Source organism: Aegilops tauschii, chromosome 7 (assembly GCF_002575655.3).
Source record: "Aegilops tauschii subsp. strangulata cultivar AL8/78 chromosome 7, Aet v6.0, whole genome shotgun sequence".
In the NCBI taxonomy this organism is placed as follows: Eukaryota; Viridiplantae; Streptophyta; class Magnoliopsida; order Poales; family Poaceae; genus Aegilops; species Aegilops tauschii.
This window is the reverse complement of record NC_053041.3, coordinates 549,112,337-549,130,361: the sequence shown is the minus strand read 5'-3', so window position 1 is coordinate 549,130,361 and position 18,025 is coordinate 549,112,337. Positions and strand designations below refer to the sequence as shown.

General features: G+C 45.0%; 2 protein-coding genes and 1 long non-coding RNA gene across 3 annotated transcripts; 2 read left to right on the top strand and 1 right to left on the bottom strand.

Annotated features, from left to right (window-relative positions):
• Positions 1-1,096: 1,096 nt before the first annotated feature.
• On the top strand, positions 1,097-6,906 carry LOC109772881 (G-type lectin S-receptor-like serine/threonine-protein kinase At2g19130). Its single transcript, XM_040396129.3, has one exon. The coding sequence runs from the start codon at positions 4,286-4,288 to the stop codon at positions 6,728-6,730; it is 2,445 nt and encodes an 814-aa protein (XP_040252063.1). The 5' UTR covers positions 1,097-4,285; the 3' UTR covers positions 6,731-6,906.
• Positions 6,907-7,724: 818 nt separating this feature from the next.
• On the top strand, positions 7,725-8,618 carry LOC109772882 (uncharacterized). The gene has a single exon (XM_020331584.4). The coding sequence runs from the start codon at positions 7,939-7,941 to the stop codon at positions 8,479-8,481; it is 543 nt and encodes a 180-aa protein (XP_020187173.3). The 5' UTR covers positions 7,725-7,938; the 3' UTR covers positions 8,482-8,618.
• Positions 8,619-12,064: 3,446 nt separating this feature from the next.
• On the bottom strand, positions 12,065-13,912 carry LOC120969552 (uncharacterized). The gene is made up of 3 exons (XR_012188501.1): positions 12,732-13,912; positions 12,599-12,652; positions 12,065-12,515 (listed from the first exon to the last, which is right to left on the bottom strand). It is a non-coding gene; the product is annotated as an uncharacterized lncRNA (long non-coding RNA).
• Between the last annotated feature and the right edge of the window lie 4,113 nt (positions 13,913-18,025).

Below are 18,025 nucleotides of genomic sequence, written 5' to 3'. Positions count from 1 at the left end.
GTTTGTCCAGCTGTGTGTTCTGCATTGCAGCCCAAGATTCAGGATTTGCTTGACAGTTTATTGTTGTTGGCTACAAACTAAGTTTCCTGCTACCTCCTACTCCCATGTATTCCTGTCGCCTCAACATGTCAAACCTTTGCATCAGTTTTCATGGATATCCTCCCGATGCCTGCACAAGTACAACTAGCAACGTAGAACACTTTTCTACTTCTTATGAACTCTAGAGCACTAGAAGTGCCGAATATTTATGAATGAAGGGTGAGGGAGAGGGTGCATAAGTGTAACAGAAGTGGCTTCATCAGCTAAATAACTGTCGTACAAATGCCATGAATGGAGCTGAGCTAGTTAACTCTATCCAGTAGATGATGGTTGATGTATGAATTTAAAGAGGCACAGTTTCTCCTTTTCTTTATGAATGAAAGCAGCATAATTGTATTAACTAGACTCTCCTTATTTTCAAGCAGTTGAAGTTTCAGTGAGAGAGGGATTGCAACACCCGAGCTCCACTCCTCTCTATATGTAAACATTTTGAAATTTGTATTTTTGAAGTTTCAAAAAAATGTGAAATTTTTCGCAGGGATACATATACACATTCCGAATACCCGTGGCAAGTTTCGGTAGAAATCTCGTTTTGTTTTGGGCTATAGAAAAAAACCAAATTTCTGACACTATATAGGAGAAAAGGTGTGCCATTTTCTGTCAGAAATTTCTCTTTTGTGTACTTCCCAAAATATAAAGTATTTCTTTTTCAGCTTTTTACCATGCCTTAGGAATGTGTGTATGTATTCACGTATTTGATATAAGATTTCTTTAAGCAACAAAACTGTGTTTTTCAAAAATTTCAAATACCAGGAGCCCTGGAGCCCCGTAGCTGCAGGCACTTTTCGAAGTCCCTTTTTGTGCGTGCAATTGTGTTTCAGTATTTTTTTGTCAAGTTTCAGTCACTTTTGTGATTTCAGTTGCTTTTGTTAAGTTTCGGTCACTTTTCTGAACTTTCATTCACCCTATTATTGATACTTCACTAGTTTTGCATTTGTTGAAACTACACCTTTATTTTAGTGGAATTGCAACTTGTCTTCGTAGTAATTGCACTTACCTTTTTTTAAAGATTTTTTTGTTTTCTTTTTGCTGCAGTTGCATTTTGCTTTGGTGCAAAAAGAATATCGCCGCTCTCATCATTAAGCCACACATACACAGACATCAGTATCTGTTTATAGTAACCAACGAAATGCCAATCAGGTGCAAAGACCTTCTGACCGGGTCCTCTGGATAACCGAAGTGGAGCGATGATGAGATCTTGACCCGTGAACAAGTGTCTGGTGCTCACGTCCCGAGGCCACGATGTCGTCGGAGAGAAGGTGGAGGAAATAAATACAACTTGTGGAGAGCTGGCACCGAGGGACACTTGCTGCTTGTGGAGAGCAGCCACCAGAAAGCAGAGGATTCAGAGTAGAACGAGAGCAGGGCAGAGGAAGAAGACAGGTTTCATTTCTGTTTGATGTCTCGCTCGGCTGTCTCAAGGAGGATCTCACGCTGCTCAGACATAGAATCAGGGACAAGCATGTTGCTTGTTTCTGGGAATGGATAGATTCAAACTTCTTACTTTTTTCTTCCGTTTCCTAGAGCTGAAATGGTGGTTTCCTCTTCCTTTTAGATAGTTTTGTTTTCTCCTTTTTCTTCTTTCCTCCTACCATTGTAACTTACTATTATTATTAATGAAAATTGCTGTAGAACAATTTTCTACGGTCCAGGGCTTAAAAAAATTAGGCCATCACAATCAGAGCTTCATTGGTGGGTATGATAAAACTGACAACGCAACAGGTAAACACTTGCAGCTTTTCCCAGCAACCGATTGCAAAATTAATGTAATCAACTACAAATTTGGGCTAACTGTAATACCACTATAGCCGCCATTTTTTATCCAAACTACCCGAGGTATTTGGTATAAGGAATTGCAAGACGCACGGCCTCTGCATCGCAAGAGCAGAAGGGGGAGACAATGAAATCTTGGGTAAAAAAGAAGAGAACATCACAACTGTCGCAGTAAAAAAAAAAGAACAGAAGACCACAGCTATGGCAGCTATAATCAATCAAGAAACGGCTGAACTCTCATCTGGCCACATTAAAGACCAGGTAAAGAAACCGTACGGAAAAAGATCAGGTGTGCAGTACAGTACAGTACAGGAACACATCATTCTGAAGTGTGGGTGAAGTAAAGGCGGAGAGAAACAGAGCGAGGGTTGCCGAGGGGGAGAGAGAGATCATATTTCAGCACCGGGAAGGGGCCCTGTCTTCCCAACGGGTGAATTAGCTGACCAATGTTGAACTCTCTGGCACACATACACTGCAAGACGTTGGCAACCAAAATGAAAAGACACGGGAAAAGAGAATCACCCTGCCGAACTCCCAACTCAAAAGAAATGGCTTCCCCAGAGCCAGGGGTGCCATTGATAAGAACCTGAGCCTGGCCAGATCGGAGCATGGTTTGGATCCATTTAATCTGGCCATCGTGAAAATTTCGGTGACCGAAGATTTCAAGCAGGTAGTCCCAAAGAAATTTATTAAAGGCTTTTTGAAAATCCAACTTCAAAACAATCATTGGCAATTTCCTCTTGACAGCTGACTGTACTATCACCAAGGCAAGGATAAATTTTTCCACAATCGAACGCCCCTTAATAAATCTGGACTGCATAACATCAATATGCTGAATTTTGCAGTGTGTCTGTTTAACACCTTTGAGATGACTTTTGCTGTAGATCAAAGAGCTCCACACCATTCTGCACCCAAGACTATGATCTTGTTTAATTAGTGACAGACACAACTGATCATATAGAAAGTTAAGACACTCATCCCAAAAATATCCGGGAAAATCTGAATCTTTGAACTGTTATCTCATGAATAATGTTTCTACCCGCCGAACCAAACTCAAAATAACACAATTGCATCCAATCCAGAACAAATTTCATAGACGATAGAAATACAATTATCAACTTTGTATTCCCTGTGTCGTGAGCTTTTAACCAGAACATCGCATAGTTGCCAGAAAAATGGGGCATACTCAAACATCCTTACAGCAGCACCAGAGTAGGCGACACGCCAGTGAGGATGCTCCTGAGTCAATAGCACCTCCACCAGATGTAGGTGTTTGCTGCAGATCTGCAGGTCACACTACACACATCCTGCATCTATCTCCTGTGTTGATTATTGTTGAGACAACGTTCTCTGATAGGATCTAACAATCTTCTTGTTGGGCACCAATTAAGTTTCCTGCTACCTCCTATTCCCATCTATTCTTGCGTTCTCGACATGTTAAACCTTGCACAACTAGCAACATAGACCACTTTTCTTCTTCTTATGAACTATGTAGCAGTAGAAGTGAGTGCCGATTATTTATGAACGAGGGGTGAGGGAGAGGGTGCATAAGTGCAACACAAGTGCCTTCACCAACTGAATATTGGTGAAAATCAGTGCTAGTTAACTATCCGGTAGATGATGGTTGACGGATGAATTTAAAGCAGCGCAATCTCTTCTTTTATTTGCTGATGAAAGCAGCAGAATTGTATTAATTAGACTCTCCTTATTTTTAAGCATTTGAAGTTTCATTCTTTTTTACATGTCCAATTATGTTTCAGTATTTCTTTTTGTTAAGTTTCAGTCAGTTACTTTTGTTAAGTTTCAGTCACTTTCCTGAACTTTCAGTCACCATTTTATTGTTACCTACCTCTGTACAAAAAATATATTTTGATACAGAGGTAGTACTTCACTAGTTTTGCAATTGTTGCAAATACATTTTTCTTTTCGTGGAATTGCAACTTGTCCTCGTTGTAATTGCGCTTCACCTTTTTTGTAGTTTATTTTTGTTTTCTTTTTGCTACGCACTTCAGTTGGGTGCGAAAAGAACAGTGTCGGTCTCATCATTAAACCACACACACACATCGATATCTCAATTTATAGTAACCAACGAATTGTTATTCAGGTGCAAAGACCTCTTCTGACTGGGTTCGCCGGGTAGCCGGAGGAGAGCGACGACGAGATTTCGACGGCGAACCAAGTGTCTGGTGCTGATGTCCCCAGCGTTCTTCTTCCCCCACCCTTTCCATTACCACCACACAAATCCTGCCGTGCATGCTATGCAAGAGGCGATTCATCATCACCACTGGAAAAAAACCTTTGAATCTGCCTATACTAGTTTGGATGCTGGGCTTGACTCCACAGTCTCTACATTTCAAGCCTCTGCACAGCAACAACAAGGCCCTCTGCACGCCCTCACCACCTTCAGTTCACCATGACTCCCGTCCTCGTTGTTTTCACCATGCTCTTGTGCCTACACACCTCAGCGAGTTCTGCCGTGACAGACACCATCTTGCCCGGCCAAGCACTTGGCGTCGACAACAAGCTCATCTCCAGCAATGGCAGGTACGCGCTTGGCTTCTTCCAGATTGGACACACCGCCAACTGGTACCTTGGCATATGGTTCAACACGGTACCGAAATTCACTTCAGCATGGGTTGCAAATAGGGATAAGCCAATCAGGAACACCACCTCACTGGAGCTCACGATCTCCCACGATGGCAACCTTGTCGTCGTAAACCGGTCCACCAAGTCCGCGATCTGGACTACACAAGCAAACATCAAAAGAAATAGCACCACTGCTGCTATGCTGTTGAGTAGTGGAAATCTTGTACTGACAGACTCTTCAAACTCAACAAAGGTTTTGTGGCAGAGCTTTGACCACCCCACAGATACATTTTTTCCTGGGGCGAAGCTCGGATGGGACAAGGTCACCGGCCTGAAGCGCCGTTTTGTATCTTGGAAAAACTTGGTCAACCCGGCTACCGGTGCGTACTGTGAACAATTAGACCCCAGTGGTGTTGACCAGTTATTGCTTCTGGCACTGAACTCATCCATACCATATTGGTCCACCGGTGTATGGAACGGCAAATATTTCGCTGCACTTCCAGAGATGTCAGCCCGCCACTCTATTAGTCCAAAATTTGTCGACAATGACAAAGAGAAGTACTTGACGTATAATTTAGTAGCTGAATATATGGATCCAAATATGGTCACTCGTCATGTCATTGACGTCTCAGGTCAAGCGAAGACATTCATTTGGATGAAGGGCTCAGAGGATTGGGTAATGATCAATGCCCAACCAAGAGCTCAGTGTGATGTCCATGCAATTTGTGGACCTTTCACAATTTGCACTGATAATAAAGTTCCACACTGCAACTGTATGGAGGGCTTCACCATAACATCCCCAAAGGACTGGGAGCTAGAAAATCGAGCGGGTGGGTGCTCGAGAAATACTCAGTTAGACTGCATTAGCAACAAAAGCACAACACATACCACAGACAAGTTCTATTCTGTACCATGTGTTAAGTTGCCCCAGAATGCCCCAAAAGTAGAAGCTGCTGCAAGCGCGAGTGACTGCGCACAGATTTGCCTGAGTAATTGCTCTTGCAGTGCATACTCCTTCAGCGACAACAGATGCTCTATGTGGCATAATGAATTGCTCAACATAAGACAACTACAATGTAGTGACACCACCAATTCAAATGGAGAAATTCTTTATCTTCGTCTTTCTGCTAAAGATGTACAAAGTCTGAAAAACAACAGAAGAGGGATAGTTGCTGGAATTGTAATTGGTACAGGTATTTCGACTCTAGGCTTATTTGCACTTGTCCTCCTACTAATGATTTGGAGAAACAAAAACAAGAGATCTGGTCAAATACGGAATGAGTCTGAAGTTTGTGATGGAATCGCTGCATTTAGATACAATGATCTTCAACGAGCAACAAATTCTTTTGCAGATAAGTTGGGGGGAGGCAGTTTTGGTTCTGTATTCAAGGGGTTTATAAAGGGCTCCAATGCCATAGCAGTGAAGAGGCTTGATGGTGCTTATCAAGGAGAGAAGCAATTCAGAGCTGAAGTGAGCTCAATTGGAGCTGTCCAGCACATCAATTTAGTTAAGCTTGTTGGTTTCTGTTGTGAGGGTTCTAAGAGGTTGCTTGTTTATGAATACATGTCAAATCGCTCTCTTGATGTCCATTTATTTGGAAGCAACTCAATGTTGAACTGGACTGCTAGGTATGAAATCGGCCTAGGTGTTGCAAGAGGGTTGGCCTACTTGCATGACAGTTGTCGAGACCGCGTCATACACTGTGATATCAAGCCAGAAAACATACTTCTTGATGCTTCACTCCTTCCAAAAATTGCAGACTTTGGGATGGCAAAGCTTTTAGGAAGGGATTATAGCCGAGTATTAACAACAATGAGAGGAACAACAGGGTACCTTGCGCCTGAATGGCTTACCGGTGTTCCTATTACACCAAAAGTCGATGTTTTTAGCTACGGGATGGTGTTGCTGGAAATAATATCTGGAAGGAGGAACTCATGTCCGACAGTTCCTAGCGGTGGCAACACTGATGTTTACTTTCCTGTGCATGCCGCACATAAGCTTCTTGAAGGAGATGTCGGGAGTTTGGTAGATCACAAGCTACATGGTATTGCCAATCTAGATGAGCTTGAAATTGCTTGCAAGGTTGCGTGTTGGTGCCTCCAAGACAATGAGCTTGATCGGCCAACAATGGGACAGGTGGTTCAGATTCTGCAAGGGCTAGTTGAGATCACAATGCCCCCGATACCAAGACTGCTCCAAGCTATGGCTGGAAGCTCGCATTCAACATGCTCCTTTTTTGTTTCAGGAAAACGAGCTGCATTGCATGTCTAGACATTATAATATATGTCTATTTTGAAGACTGAAGTAGTATTTACTATACAATTGTAATGTTTGTGATTGAAGAAACAGCTGTGTTCTATATAAATTTGTAACTATATATCTTGATGTACCCTCACTGCATCGTTATAATCTCGAGCCATATCGAAATAGGCGTCATAGATATTTCAGTTTTTCTCTACTTAGCATGGAATTTCTAGCTTTTAAGATCCAACTTGGAAGCTTATCTTAGCCTTATTCTTTTCTTTTTCAGAAATGATAAATCCCAAAAGTTCGGGATCTGACCATGGCAAATCGAACGTTTTTTATGGCAATTGTAGTTGACGCGAGGATGACAAGTTTAGTTGGCAAGCACGGCAATTTCCTAGCAAAAAACAAACTAAGGGCGGAATTGCCATGTTACCAACTAAACTTGTCATAGTGAAGAAATATAAATTGCCATAAAAGATGTTCGATTTGCCATGGTCAGATCACGAACTCGTTCGGGACTTATCGGCGTCCTTCATTTTTTTGAAAGAGCTTAGCCTTGCATAACACCTAGCAGGATGCTGCACAATCTACATCCTTATAGGATACTGTAAATGGCCGGCATAATGGTAGCCATGGCGGCATGGCACGGTTAAGCCGTGCAGGCAATGCAACTGCCAAAACAGCACGGTCATCTTCGCCTACGGTATCCCATAAACTCACCGGCATAGGCGCAGGCTCTGGTATGGCCCGAGGCATGCAGGCGGTGATCCTTGCTTGCTCGGTGACGGGGTGCACGCGGTGGCGGCGTGGCTGAACACTGTGATAGAGCCGAGCAGGCAGGACGGCGGGGGCCGCAGTTTGAGCCGGAGTTGGTGGGGAAGACGGACATCTCGATCTCCAGTGCCTATAGCTGGAAATTAAGCGAGGGAAATATCAGATAGAATTCCACATAGAATTCAGTGTCCCACTGTGACGCGAATGGGATCGGACGAGGCTCACCAGTGAGGTCAATCGGCGGCGTGGGAGGGGACTCCATTCCAAGCTCGCCTCAAGAGGATTGTCCTCATCCTCTGCTTTTGCGGTCTCCGGGCACGGCAAATCGCCGTGCTCGATTGCGTGCGTAGAGGCGGCCAGACCATGCGAGGGAGAGGGAGGACGGAGCGGAGGGTGATGGCGGCGATAGCGGCGCGCCGGTCGCTGCCGCGGCCGAGGCGGAGCTGGAGGTTGTGGATATGTCTGACGAGTGGGACCGGAGGTTGTCGCTCCTCCTTCACAACTCGGTTCTCACACGGACCTCTTTGTGGATATGCCATGGCGCCGTTGCCGTCGCCCGCCGCGTCGGTGGCCTCCGCCGCGAGGACCTCCTCCGCGTCGCCGCGCCGCTCCGCTCCCTTCTCGCCGCGGCGCCCTACGCGCCCCCCGAGGGCTCCGGCACCTCCGTCAAATCCCTCCTCGCCTCAATCCTCCCGTCCCCCTCTCAGCCCCAGACGGACGGGGCCGGCAAGGAGGCCGTGGACGTGCTCCTCTTCTGCGCCGCCGCCCGCGCGGCCTCCTCGGAGGCCCCCGCGCTGCACTGGGTTCCGGAGGGGCTCTCCAGGGCGGTCGCCGCCGCGATGGAGGAGATGGCGGCGTTGGGTGGGTGGGGCGGCGTCGCGGAGATGTTGGTGGCCATGATGCCGGAGGCGGTGACGCCACTGAAGGCCGTGCTGAAGGACACTGGCGTGGACGCCAATGATGAAAATGTGGGGAAGACTAATATAGGATCAGCCTTTTAGGTGAGATTGTAGGATCAACCCAAAATTCGTATTTAGGCAATCCAAAAAATTTTGAAAATAATTTACAACATACCTGTGGGTTAGGTCTACAATTCCAAAAAAAATCAGCTCAAAACTCGATCTACAATTAAAGATAAGAAAAAGACAAATTTGACTATGAATAGTGTCAGCTTTGGGTGAACAGTTTTTGACACTATTCACATCACATTTTGTCTTTTTGTTCTTTGAGTGTAGTTCGAATTAGGAGCTGAAACTTTTTGAGCTTGTACATCAAAGATGGATGAGTGTCTCCAAAAAATTTCATAATTTTTGAACATGTTTTGTATCTTCAAAATGATTGATATCATTGATCTCACCTAGGAGCAGATCCTATACAAGTCTTCCCCATGAAAATGTTGGTGGCCGTGAAGCCGCCCAAGGAGCTCGGCGTGGTCGCCGCGCACCAATTCCGGTGCCTGTTGTCTCAGGTTTGTGCTCCTTGAAAGTTACACGAGTGCCAAAACATCATTCTGTTTGCGATCAGTAAATTCTTGTACCACTGTGGACATCTAGAAGTGGTTTATTCAGGAAAGAGGGCACATCTAGATTACTGTGAGAAACGGAAAATGTGTTTGCAGCAAGTACTTGTGATAGCACCAGAATACATTTTTCTGCTTGTAAATTCTCCGTTTTATTCCTGTTCTAAATTCTCGGATTTTACATTAGAGTATGGGTATTTTGAAATGTATAAGATTTTTATGATATAAATGTACTACTTATACTTTCCTAATGGCCTGGGAAATCCACATTTACAAATGGAATGGCTGAAAACTGAAAAGGTGCCTTTAAGTGAGTGAGATAAAGACCTTTACATCATCTTCTCCCTTTGTTAGTCACTAGCACGATGTCCTAATAATGTTAGTGTCCTAATGATCATTGCACAATTTACAATTAATAAAGATAGAAAAAATAAGGTGAGAGGCATGCAACGTCAGAGAATTTAAATGGGCATAGTAGGTTCGGGAGAGAAACTAAAATCAAGATCGATTTTGAGTTGAAGTACACTTTTAGGTTTATTATTTGTGCCTTCTACAATTTTCCTCACATGAAAATAATGTATTTATTTATGATAGAACCAACATGTGAGTAAAGTACATTTGTTTCTAGTTCTACATGTGGGGATGCGTGTATTTGTTTATTTGGCAAGGTTGTTGAAGCCGCATGTTAACTCACCACCAACTCCAATCTTTATAAGTAAAGATACTCGCTATTGTTTTTAAGGCGTACCCCTTTGACGCTTAGGCGGCAAGGCGCTCTGGTAGTGCCTTGCAATTATGCCTACTTTTAGCATCTACAACCGAACGCCCCATATCCGTTCCAAACGCCCGGTCGGCCTCCCCGGTCATTACACGGACAAGATTTTGCCACCCAACCGAACCTAGCAAACGCATCCCAAGCGTCAGGATTCAACAAATCTGTGTAGCTTTTCTGTACTTGTACCTCTCTCAGCAGTCATAAGTAGACCTCTCATATTTTTTTCCTGTGTGTTCGTTGTTGCATATGTGCAATACTTCGCCTACTATTGGTAGAACAATTCTATAGCTAATTACTGAAAAGAGCATAAGAGCACATCGGAAAGAGGAGGACGACTTTCCAAGCTAAGAGAAGGAGCAAATCTGTGGGAGCAACGGTGTTGCCTTGCCGCTGCTCCATTCGCCCACGCAACATGATGTTACCCGTCGGCCGTCGCTGCCTCTTTGAATTGATGCGGCCTCACTTGCTTCGACGGAAGGTCTACCTTCCTCGCCTGTCTTTTGCTTAGATTTCGCCTCAGCGCTCACGAGATAACGAAGAAGCAGAGGTACCAAACGAGGGACTTGATGTCCTGAATTTGCAGCAAAGTTGATTATGGAGGAGCAATCTAGTGAAGAACAATGGCTGCAGGGGCTGCTCGTGCCATATGAAAAGGGTGTGGAGCCAGCGCGATGGGACAGAGCATATGTAGCCGAGCAAATTGAAGGAGGTGTACGCCACAAAATTGTAACATACCTCCACCATCAGCCGCCGGCGAGATAATAATCTGTATGAACGGTTTCTTTTACTCCTTGCTGAAATGACGGCGGATGTAGTCCAATTACCGGAATCTCAGCGGAGCAGTTTTGCTCAGACAAGGCGTTGGCATGCATCGCCTGCGTCGGTTGGATCCCCTCTAACTCCGATCACCTGCCTCGGCTGGTTCGAGCGATCCGAGCATTGCGTGCGTCAGGTTGGATCACCTCGAACTCCGATCACCTTTCTCTGTCTCGCATTGATCCCGCTCACCTTCTCTGGCAGGGACCGGGCGATCTGATTCTGTTAGATCGAACGTTTTTTCTCTCTGGAGGGTTAGCAGTGATGGGCTCTTGTGTATATGTGTGTGGGTGTTAGCCAAATGGGTCGAGAAAAAAGCTCAGGTAATCACATATCTCACGAAAATTCGTTTCTGAGCTCGAGCTCAGATGCTCCCGAAATCCATACCGCAAGCTGGCGTGGGGATCTGTGCTCCACCCTGTATTTCCCTACTGTATTTCACGGAATTAATGATAGCTCTGGGGCGCAATGAATGCGACGGCCCGTCGCATATCTCTCGCGGATCAGGTAGTATTGCACGGCTCAGTAACTTTTCTGAGGCCGGCTGAGCCGTTCACTCGACGGACTCACAAACAGCAACCACCCGAGCCCGTATTAAATTCATCGCCCAATGGCAAGTCTTTTCTCTTTACTGCTCACTGTGACGCGAATTACACACCCCCCTTCTACTCGGTTTTTCTAATCCCCTCACCTCATTTGCTCCCATAAATTATCACGCTTTTTGGTAATTTTAAATTAAAGCAGCACCGTTTGCTACGTTGGGATAAAACACCAGTCAACTTAAACTATAGAGGCCGAGTTGTTTTAAACCTAATTAATACCACAGTCGGTTTATTAAAGTGGGAGCAGATAATCCAGTAAGACAAATCATTGTCCACATGACCATACTTAAGTCTTTGAAATAAAGACCAAACGTTATACTTTGCGAATAAAAACAGTTGACACAAACATGCAGCAACATTTCTAAAACACAAATGACATCTAAAATTCTAACACACAGACACCTCAACTCTTGAAGCATTTTACCTGCAAAAGAAAAAAAAATCCTGAAGCATTTTAGAAGGAGCGATTACACGGAATGGGAGGCTGTGTGTGGACGTAAGGTTCAGGTGGTGAAGCAAAGGCACAAGGAAAAATGGAACCCGCCGGAGAAGGTTGGATCAAGGCCAATGTTGATGGCCAACTGACAAAAAATGGAAACAATGGAGGAGGAGGAGTGATCTACAGAGATCACGAGAGGGCCTACAGAGGGGTTGCATGTGCGTTCTTTGCAGCCGTCGCTTCGGCTGAGCACGCGGAGCTGCTAACCCGCAAAAGGGCAGTTAAATTAGCCATAGACTTAAACCTTCAGAAACTGCACGTCGAGATGGACTGTATGGCTGTCGTACGGATGCTCAATGATCCGGGTAAAAACATGTCAGTTGCTGAACAGGTCATTGAAGAGATAAAAGCAATGCTCAGGACAAGGCAAGAGTTTAATGTAACTTGGGTTAGGAGGTCTGCTAATAGTGCAGCTCATTATTTAGCGAGAGGGAGTTTGTAATAAAGTTTGTAGGGAGTGGCTAAACTATCCTCCAGATTGTATTCTGGGCATTGTAGCAGACGAGATCCCTGTAGTTGCTTAGTTAAGTAATACTATATCTGAACTTCAAAAAAACATACGTTGTTACGAATTCATCCTTCCATCTCATACTACGCCTGCGTACGGCGTAGCTTAGGACCCCTGCTGCTCACTTCCTCCTTTTCAGCTGATTCAGTTTCTTCCACCGCACGCGCTACATGAGATCCGTGGTCCACATCAGTGTCACCGCCGTTGCATTCTGCATAGCTAAAGTATCGTGGTCGCCGTATCCTTCTTCTCTGTAATATTGTGCCATCTTCTTGAACATGATAATCCCACGACAATCTCTTTGGATAACCTCTCCCTGAAAATGCATCGAGCTCATCTATTTCAGTGAAAAAGTCTGTACCAGAACACACAACCAGCGACAGTGCCATGCTACTTTACCTTGTCCACTCCGCCACCGTCTTGCGCAGGCAGCTTTGACGAAGAGGAAGATGACTGCGAGCAGTGATAGATTAGTAATCCTCCATGGCTGAAAAAAATGCCCGATGGGCGCGAGAACATGAAACTTCCTCACCTGAATCTCCAATCCACCACTAGAGCCACCAATTCGGATCTCATCGCCGTGGCACACCTGGCGGCTTCAGCAGGCGTTGGCGCCATCGCAAGCAACGCTAGCTTCAAATGTTTTTGAATGTGCAACTATGGTGAAAGGCAACACAACATCTGCCGGATGTTACACTCTTATACTGCTTTGAGGGATGGCATCCTGCCACCTGCCTTATAGTACTTGCATTTAACCTTTCTAGCAGTTCAAAGTTCGAATCTAGCCATGCGCACAGTTCACTCAAAAACTGGCAAACACATTGTTGTATTCCGCATGTTGGCCAAGTGTCAGTAGCAAAACACATTTCAGCATACCAGTCGGCAGTCCATGTTCTAAACCTGAGACGTTAACACTAGCTAGTTGAGGCAACCACAAATTTGTACTCCTGACAGCTCCAGCCTGCCATATTATGGTTTAGTTTTTTTTTGTCCGTCAGTCAAACATGTAAACAGAACGCTTAACATGGTTCGTACTGTGCATGCATTCCTCTGAGCTACTGAAATTGTACATGAAAAAATACTTACAAATCATCATCCTCTTGTCCTCGTAGCTTTCTTCACGTTCGCAGTCAAACTGTAACCTCATGTATTGCCTAACAAAAATATGCATTGGGCTTGAGGAGGCATGTACGTCTCCAACATTTGATTCGCGCTCTCACTGCGTTGTATGTTCGTCATCTTCACGCAGAAAACCCCTTTGAAATATGGTTTCACCCACTTTGTTCTGATTTCGTATATCTGTGTCATGTACGGGTGCTCATAAATCTCCGGTTTGCCCTGCGTGTTAGGCCAACCAGACATAACATCAGACACTACCGTCCATGTAAGAACACATCAAGGGACATGGCATTTCTCTGAAAATAAAATAAATTTGAATAAAGCTCATTACTTACCAAACAACCACATACGATCTCCTGCAAGCATTTGTCCTCTCGACATTTAATCTCCTTTTACCATATGTGATACCAAACCGGATCTCCCAAGAATAGAGATTCTATAAGTCATACACCTCACCCAGTTAATCGAAGCTCAGGTCAAGGTGTCCTGTGAGGTGTATTACACTTTTTGTAGGTTCCTCTGCGTATTTGCGAATCGATTGCTCCAAAGGGCTCATCCGAGAGGGACATGGTGTCCTGTCTGGTGGTGCACTGCCCAGCCGTAATCTGCACTTTTCCAGGCGTTCATTATTCAGACTATGAGTTCTAATACAAGAATAGTATTCCATCTATTAGTTCTACTGCAAAATACTAACAGTATGGTGAATGTGATTCTAACAGTTAAACTAGGCACAACTACAGATTGGCTGCAATGCCACGGCTTACTATTTGAATATGGTCTTTTTGCTAGCGATTATTGCAAACTAAGCTCATTTTACTGACAAAACATGTGCACTGGAGACGAACGTTCAGTCACAGTTAAACAAAATACAGACTAACCCCGGGAGGATTTCTGCTCAGACCTTTTTGTCCACCCAGGTGCCTCTCGATTGACTCGGTCAGTCGCCTGCGCCGACCTTGTTGCAGATGCATCCGGATGACGGTCAGACCCCAACTGCTGCCCTACCAGTCCCATCGCCGCCAAGCTGTTGAACGCATCCAGACACAGCATTTGAGTCTGCAGGGACGGAAAGGCCGGCTCCGCTGTTGGGCAATAAGACCAGAGGAACCGGATCTGGGTGCACAAGGTTCTCGGCTAACTCCCCTCGTAACCTGCAAGAAGATAGCAATGATCACGAAGATCCGGTTGTTAGATTTCTTCTACAAGTAAGGTAGCATACAAAACAAATCCTCAAAAACTATTTGCAGATCTGCGGGAACAAACCTGTCAACGACATCGGGCAGGAACTCAAGCCCAGAATCATCAATTATTCCAGTAGCCGCCGGTGCAGAACTAGCGCCGCCGCAAGGAACTACTCAAACCGGGGACAAGGGGCGACGAGGGTTTCCAGATTGAACGAGCTTAGATGAGGGTGACGTTCGACAAACGGCTCAGTTGTCCACTGCCTTATCTGATCCCTGGCTCGGTTGGCCTGTCACGGACCAGAGTTCCCATGCGCGAATGCCGTCCCACCCTTACGTTTTGGGCCCACGAATACGCTACTGTTTCCTACCGTATTTCACTGCCCGTTCAATTTTCCAAGCTCCGCGTCAGAGCCAATTTCACGGATCCCAAACGACGAACAGACACCCACGATTTCAGGTGCAGCTGGGCTCGGGCACCAAATCGACGCGTCCCATATCTCAGTCCTTTTTCTGTAGTAGAGGCACTTTAGGAAAACTGAGCCAGGAAAAAAACGGTGGTGATGGCCGGAATTGTCAGCACATCTAACGAGTCGGGTCAGTCATATCATGCCGAACATACGGCCACATAGGCACATACCACCAAGTCATGAGATGCTAGGTTTAGGTTCAGTTTTACTGTCCTAAATAAAAGTGAAAATCCATAAAAAGGATTTTTGTGAAGTGCTACGACTTTGGTTGTCATGCCTCTTCCTCTCAAACAATCGCTTGTGAACCAAAAGGTAGTTGGTCTTTGTGGTGCATCTGTTACTATTTTCTCCAACGTAGTAATGGTTGACGAGGTTGTCAGCTAACACATCTAGACACTAATGTCGCCCACCGACTTAGTTTCCTCCTAGCTTACGCTCAAAAAGGAAATTTCCCTCCTGCCTCCTATTCTAAGCATTCACAGTCGCACCTGGTCAAGAAAATGCACCAATCTCTATGAACATATGTATTGCTTATGGTTGTACTGACTAGCACTCCTAAAACTCCTCATTGTTTTGAACTTCTGAACAATATGGAAGTCCAGGGCTCCAAGCTATTTATCAACCCAGACATGAAAGTTTGAGGTCGTAACTGCAACAAAAGTGACTCACCAACTGAACATTAAGGATTTCAACTTTTTTATTACGTCTGCTATATATGACACCTTTAATTTCCATAAGTGCTAAGAATGCTCCGCTGCCTAAATCTATAAAAAAAATCTATTGTACTACCCTTGTAGCCCTTGTAACTAACTAATACAAAAACCAATTAGGATGTTTTATATTATTTCTTCCTTTTTCATCATATCTACCATTTTTAAGATGTTGCTCCCCATTACAAGGCATTCTCTTAACATGCAAATGGTCCAACTCAGCATGCCATGTCATCAGATACCAACCAATCAAAAGTTTACAACTATCTCTCTCCTTGACCAGTGTCTCTCCCGTCCCGACAGTTCTTCCCCACAATATTAAAAGTGCATATGTCACGGCACACATTCCGTTACTAGTGTTAACTCCCCTCTCATATTAAAGTGCAAAAAACTGACCATGGACGAACCCTCTTTAGCAGCCTCCCATCTTCACGGTGATTACTCTACCATCAATTAATTCCCCTCTCCATATTCACTTTTTGACCGATTCCTCTACCTCCCCTCTCTTATTAAAGCCCACACACTGTTTTCATATGGATGGTCTTCCTGATGGATCCGGCTTGCCTGTTCCCTCCCCATGCTCCCATCCGTGCTCCCACTTCATCCTACGGCTGTCTTTTTTCCTTTTTCTTTCTAATCTAATCATCTCCCCTCTGATTTTAAGGGGGTGGGGCCGGGCCTTATTTTGTTCCAATCAAATCAAGCGACGTACACGGGAGTACGGATGGGCGCACGCGCGGGGAGCAGGCAAGTCTCGTCCCTTCCTGATTGTTTGTCCTCCCCGTCTTCACCTGGTCCACCGATCCCTCTACCGGTATGTTCTTTCATAGTCTTGCATCAAATCTGGTCCCTCTTGGTCTTTCAAGCTTAGAACCAGATGGATTTTCTCCTCCTTACCATCTTCCTCATTCCCGTCGTCGCCAACACAATTAGGTGTCCCTGTTCCAGACCCATTAATCTTTTGTCTGCATCACCTCATCATCATGCCAAGATTGCTCCATGTTGCCACCACACTGCTCCTGGACAGCTGGACGACGTCGCCTCATGCCCGGCGCACATCGCCGGCACCCGCAACGCCTCTTCGGTGCCCAGCCTCGGCTTCTCCCAGCCGCGACACCACGCCTGGACGACACCTTTGCATGCCCGTAACACCACCTCCATGTCTGCATTGGCTTCACCCGGCCGGCCACTCCCACCGTCTGCATCATCTTCGCCTGGCCCCGGCTGCGTTCCACACACACCCTGCGTCATCGCAACAGCGCCAAGGATCTTGCCGCTATTTATCGTCCATCACCTTGGTCCCTCCTTCCTTTGTTCTAGCATGGAGCTCGGCGAAGCGGATGGCATGGCGTGCCGTGGAAGTGGAAGTAGAGGAGTTTTTCCTTATGTTCTTCCTTTTGGCCAGGCCTGCTAACACTAGAATCACTCCTCGAGATGGGATACTAGGTGCTGTTTGGCACTCGCTCCTCTTTTTTCCTAATGTGTGCTATGACATTCCTTTCACTTCCAAATGTTCTAAACCATTTTGCATGTTCAGGTTTGATTCAGGATTTTAAAGGCAAGCACTTGCGATGCCACACCGAACAAGGAAAAGGGCTTTCATCTGGGCTGTTGTTCTAATTCCTTCCTTTTCCTATTGATATGGAGTATTGTTGTGCTAAAGTATATGTTATCAGTAAACCCTTTTCACTTTGATTTATAACAATTTCAATTTTTAATATGCAAGAAATAATTTGCAGTACAAGAAGCTATGAGACAACATATTTTTTATAGCAGATTATTGGTAATCAACCGCACAACCATTTATTTTGATTATCCTGGACCATCATGGGAGCTATATAGGACATATAAATCAAAGCTGCATAGTTTTGTTAAGATGCATCATAGACGTGTCGACTTTACCTTATTTTGATCGTTGTAGCCTGCTGACATATAAATGAAAACTGCACAGTTTTGTTAAGATGCATCATAGACGTGTCAACTTTACCTTATTCTGATTGTTGTAGCATGGTAGGCCTGGTATATGCAAAAGTTTCATCTGTCACAGAACATTCTTCATTTATATGCATCGATTCATTTCTTAGCTCTCATCATATCATAGTAATAAAGATGAAATACAAACAGGCTTTACCAGCAGCTATCTAATGTTGATGCTTACTGGTTGGAGCTTACTCTTGAAAAATATGGAGAGCCAAACTTCCATGCTCAGGCTTGGCTTTGTCAAACTTATTTATCTGATGTTGAGCAAGGCTCTGAGTTAAGGCTTCTAAGCTCCATTTTGTCAGGATTTTGCGGTGACATCAAGAAATTAGAAGGGGAAAAAGTAGAGTGCATCTGTCTTAGCCC

Bases quoted from the DNA above. Each gene is read 5' to 3' on its own strand.
- LOC109772881 (XM_040396129.3), top strand. From the start codon at position 4,286: ATGACTCCCGTCCTCGTTGTTTTCACCATGCTCTTGTGCCTACACACC.
- LOC109772882 (XM_020331584.4), top strand. From the start codon at position 7,939: ATGTCTGACGAGTGGGACCGGAGGTTGTCGCTCCTCCTTCACAACTCG.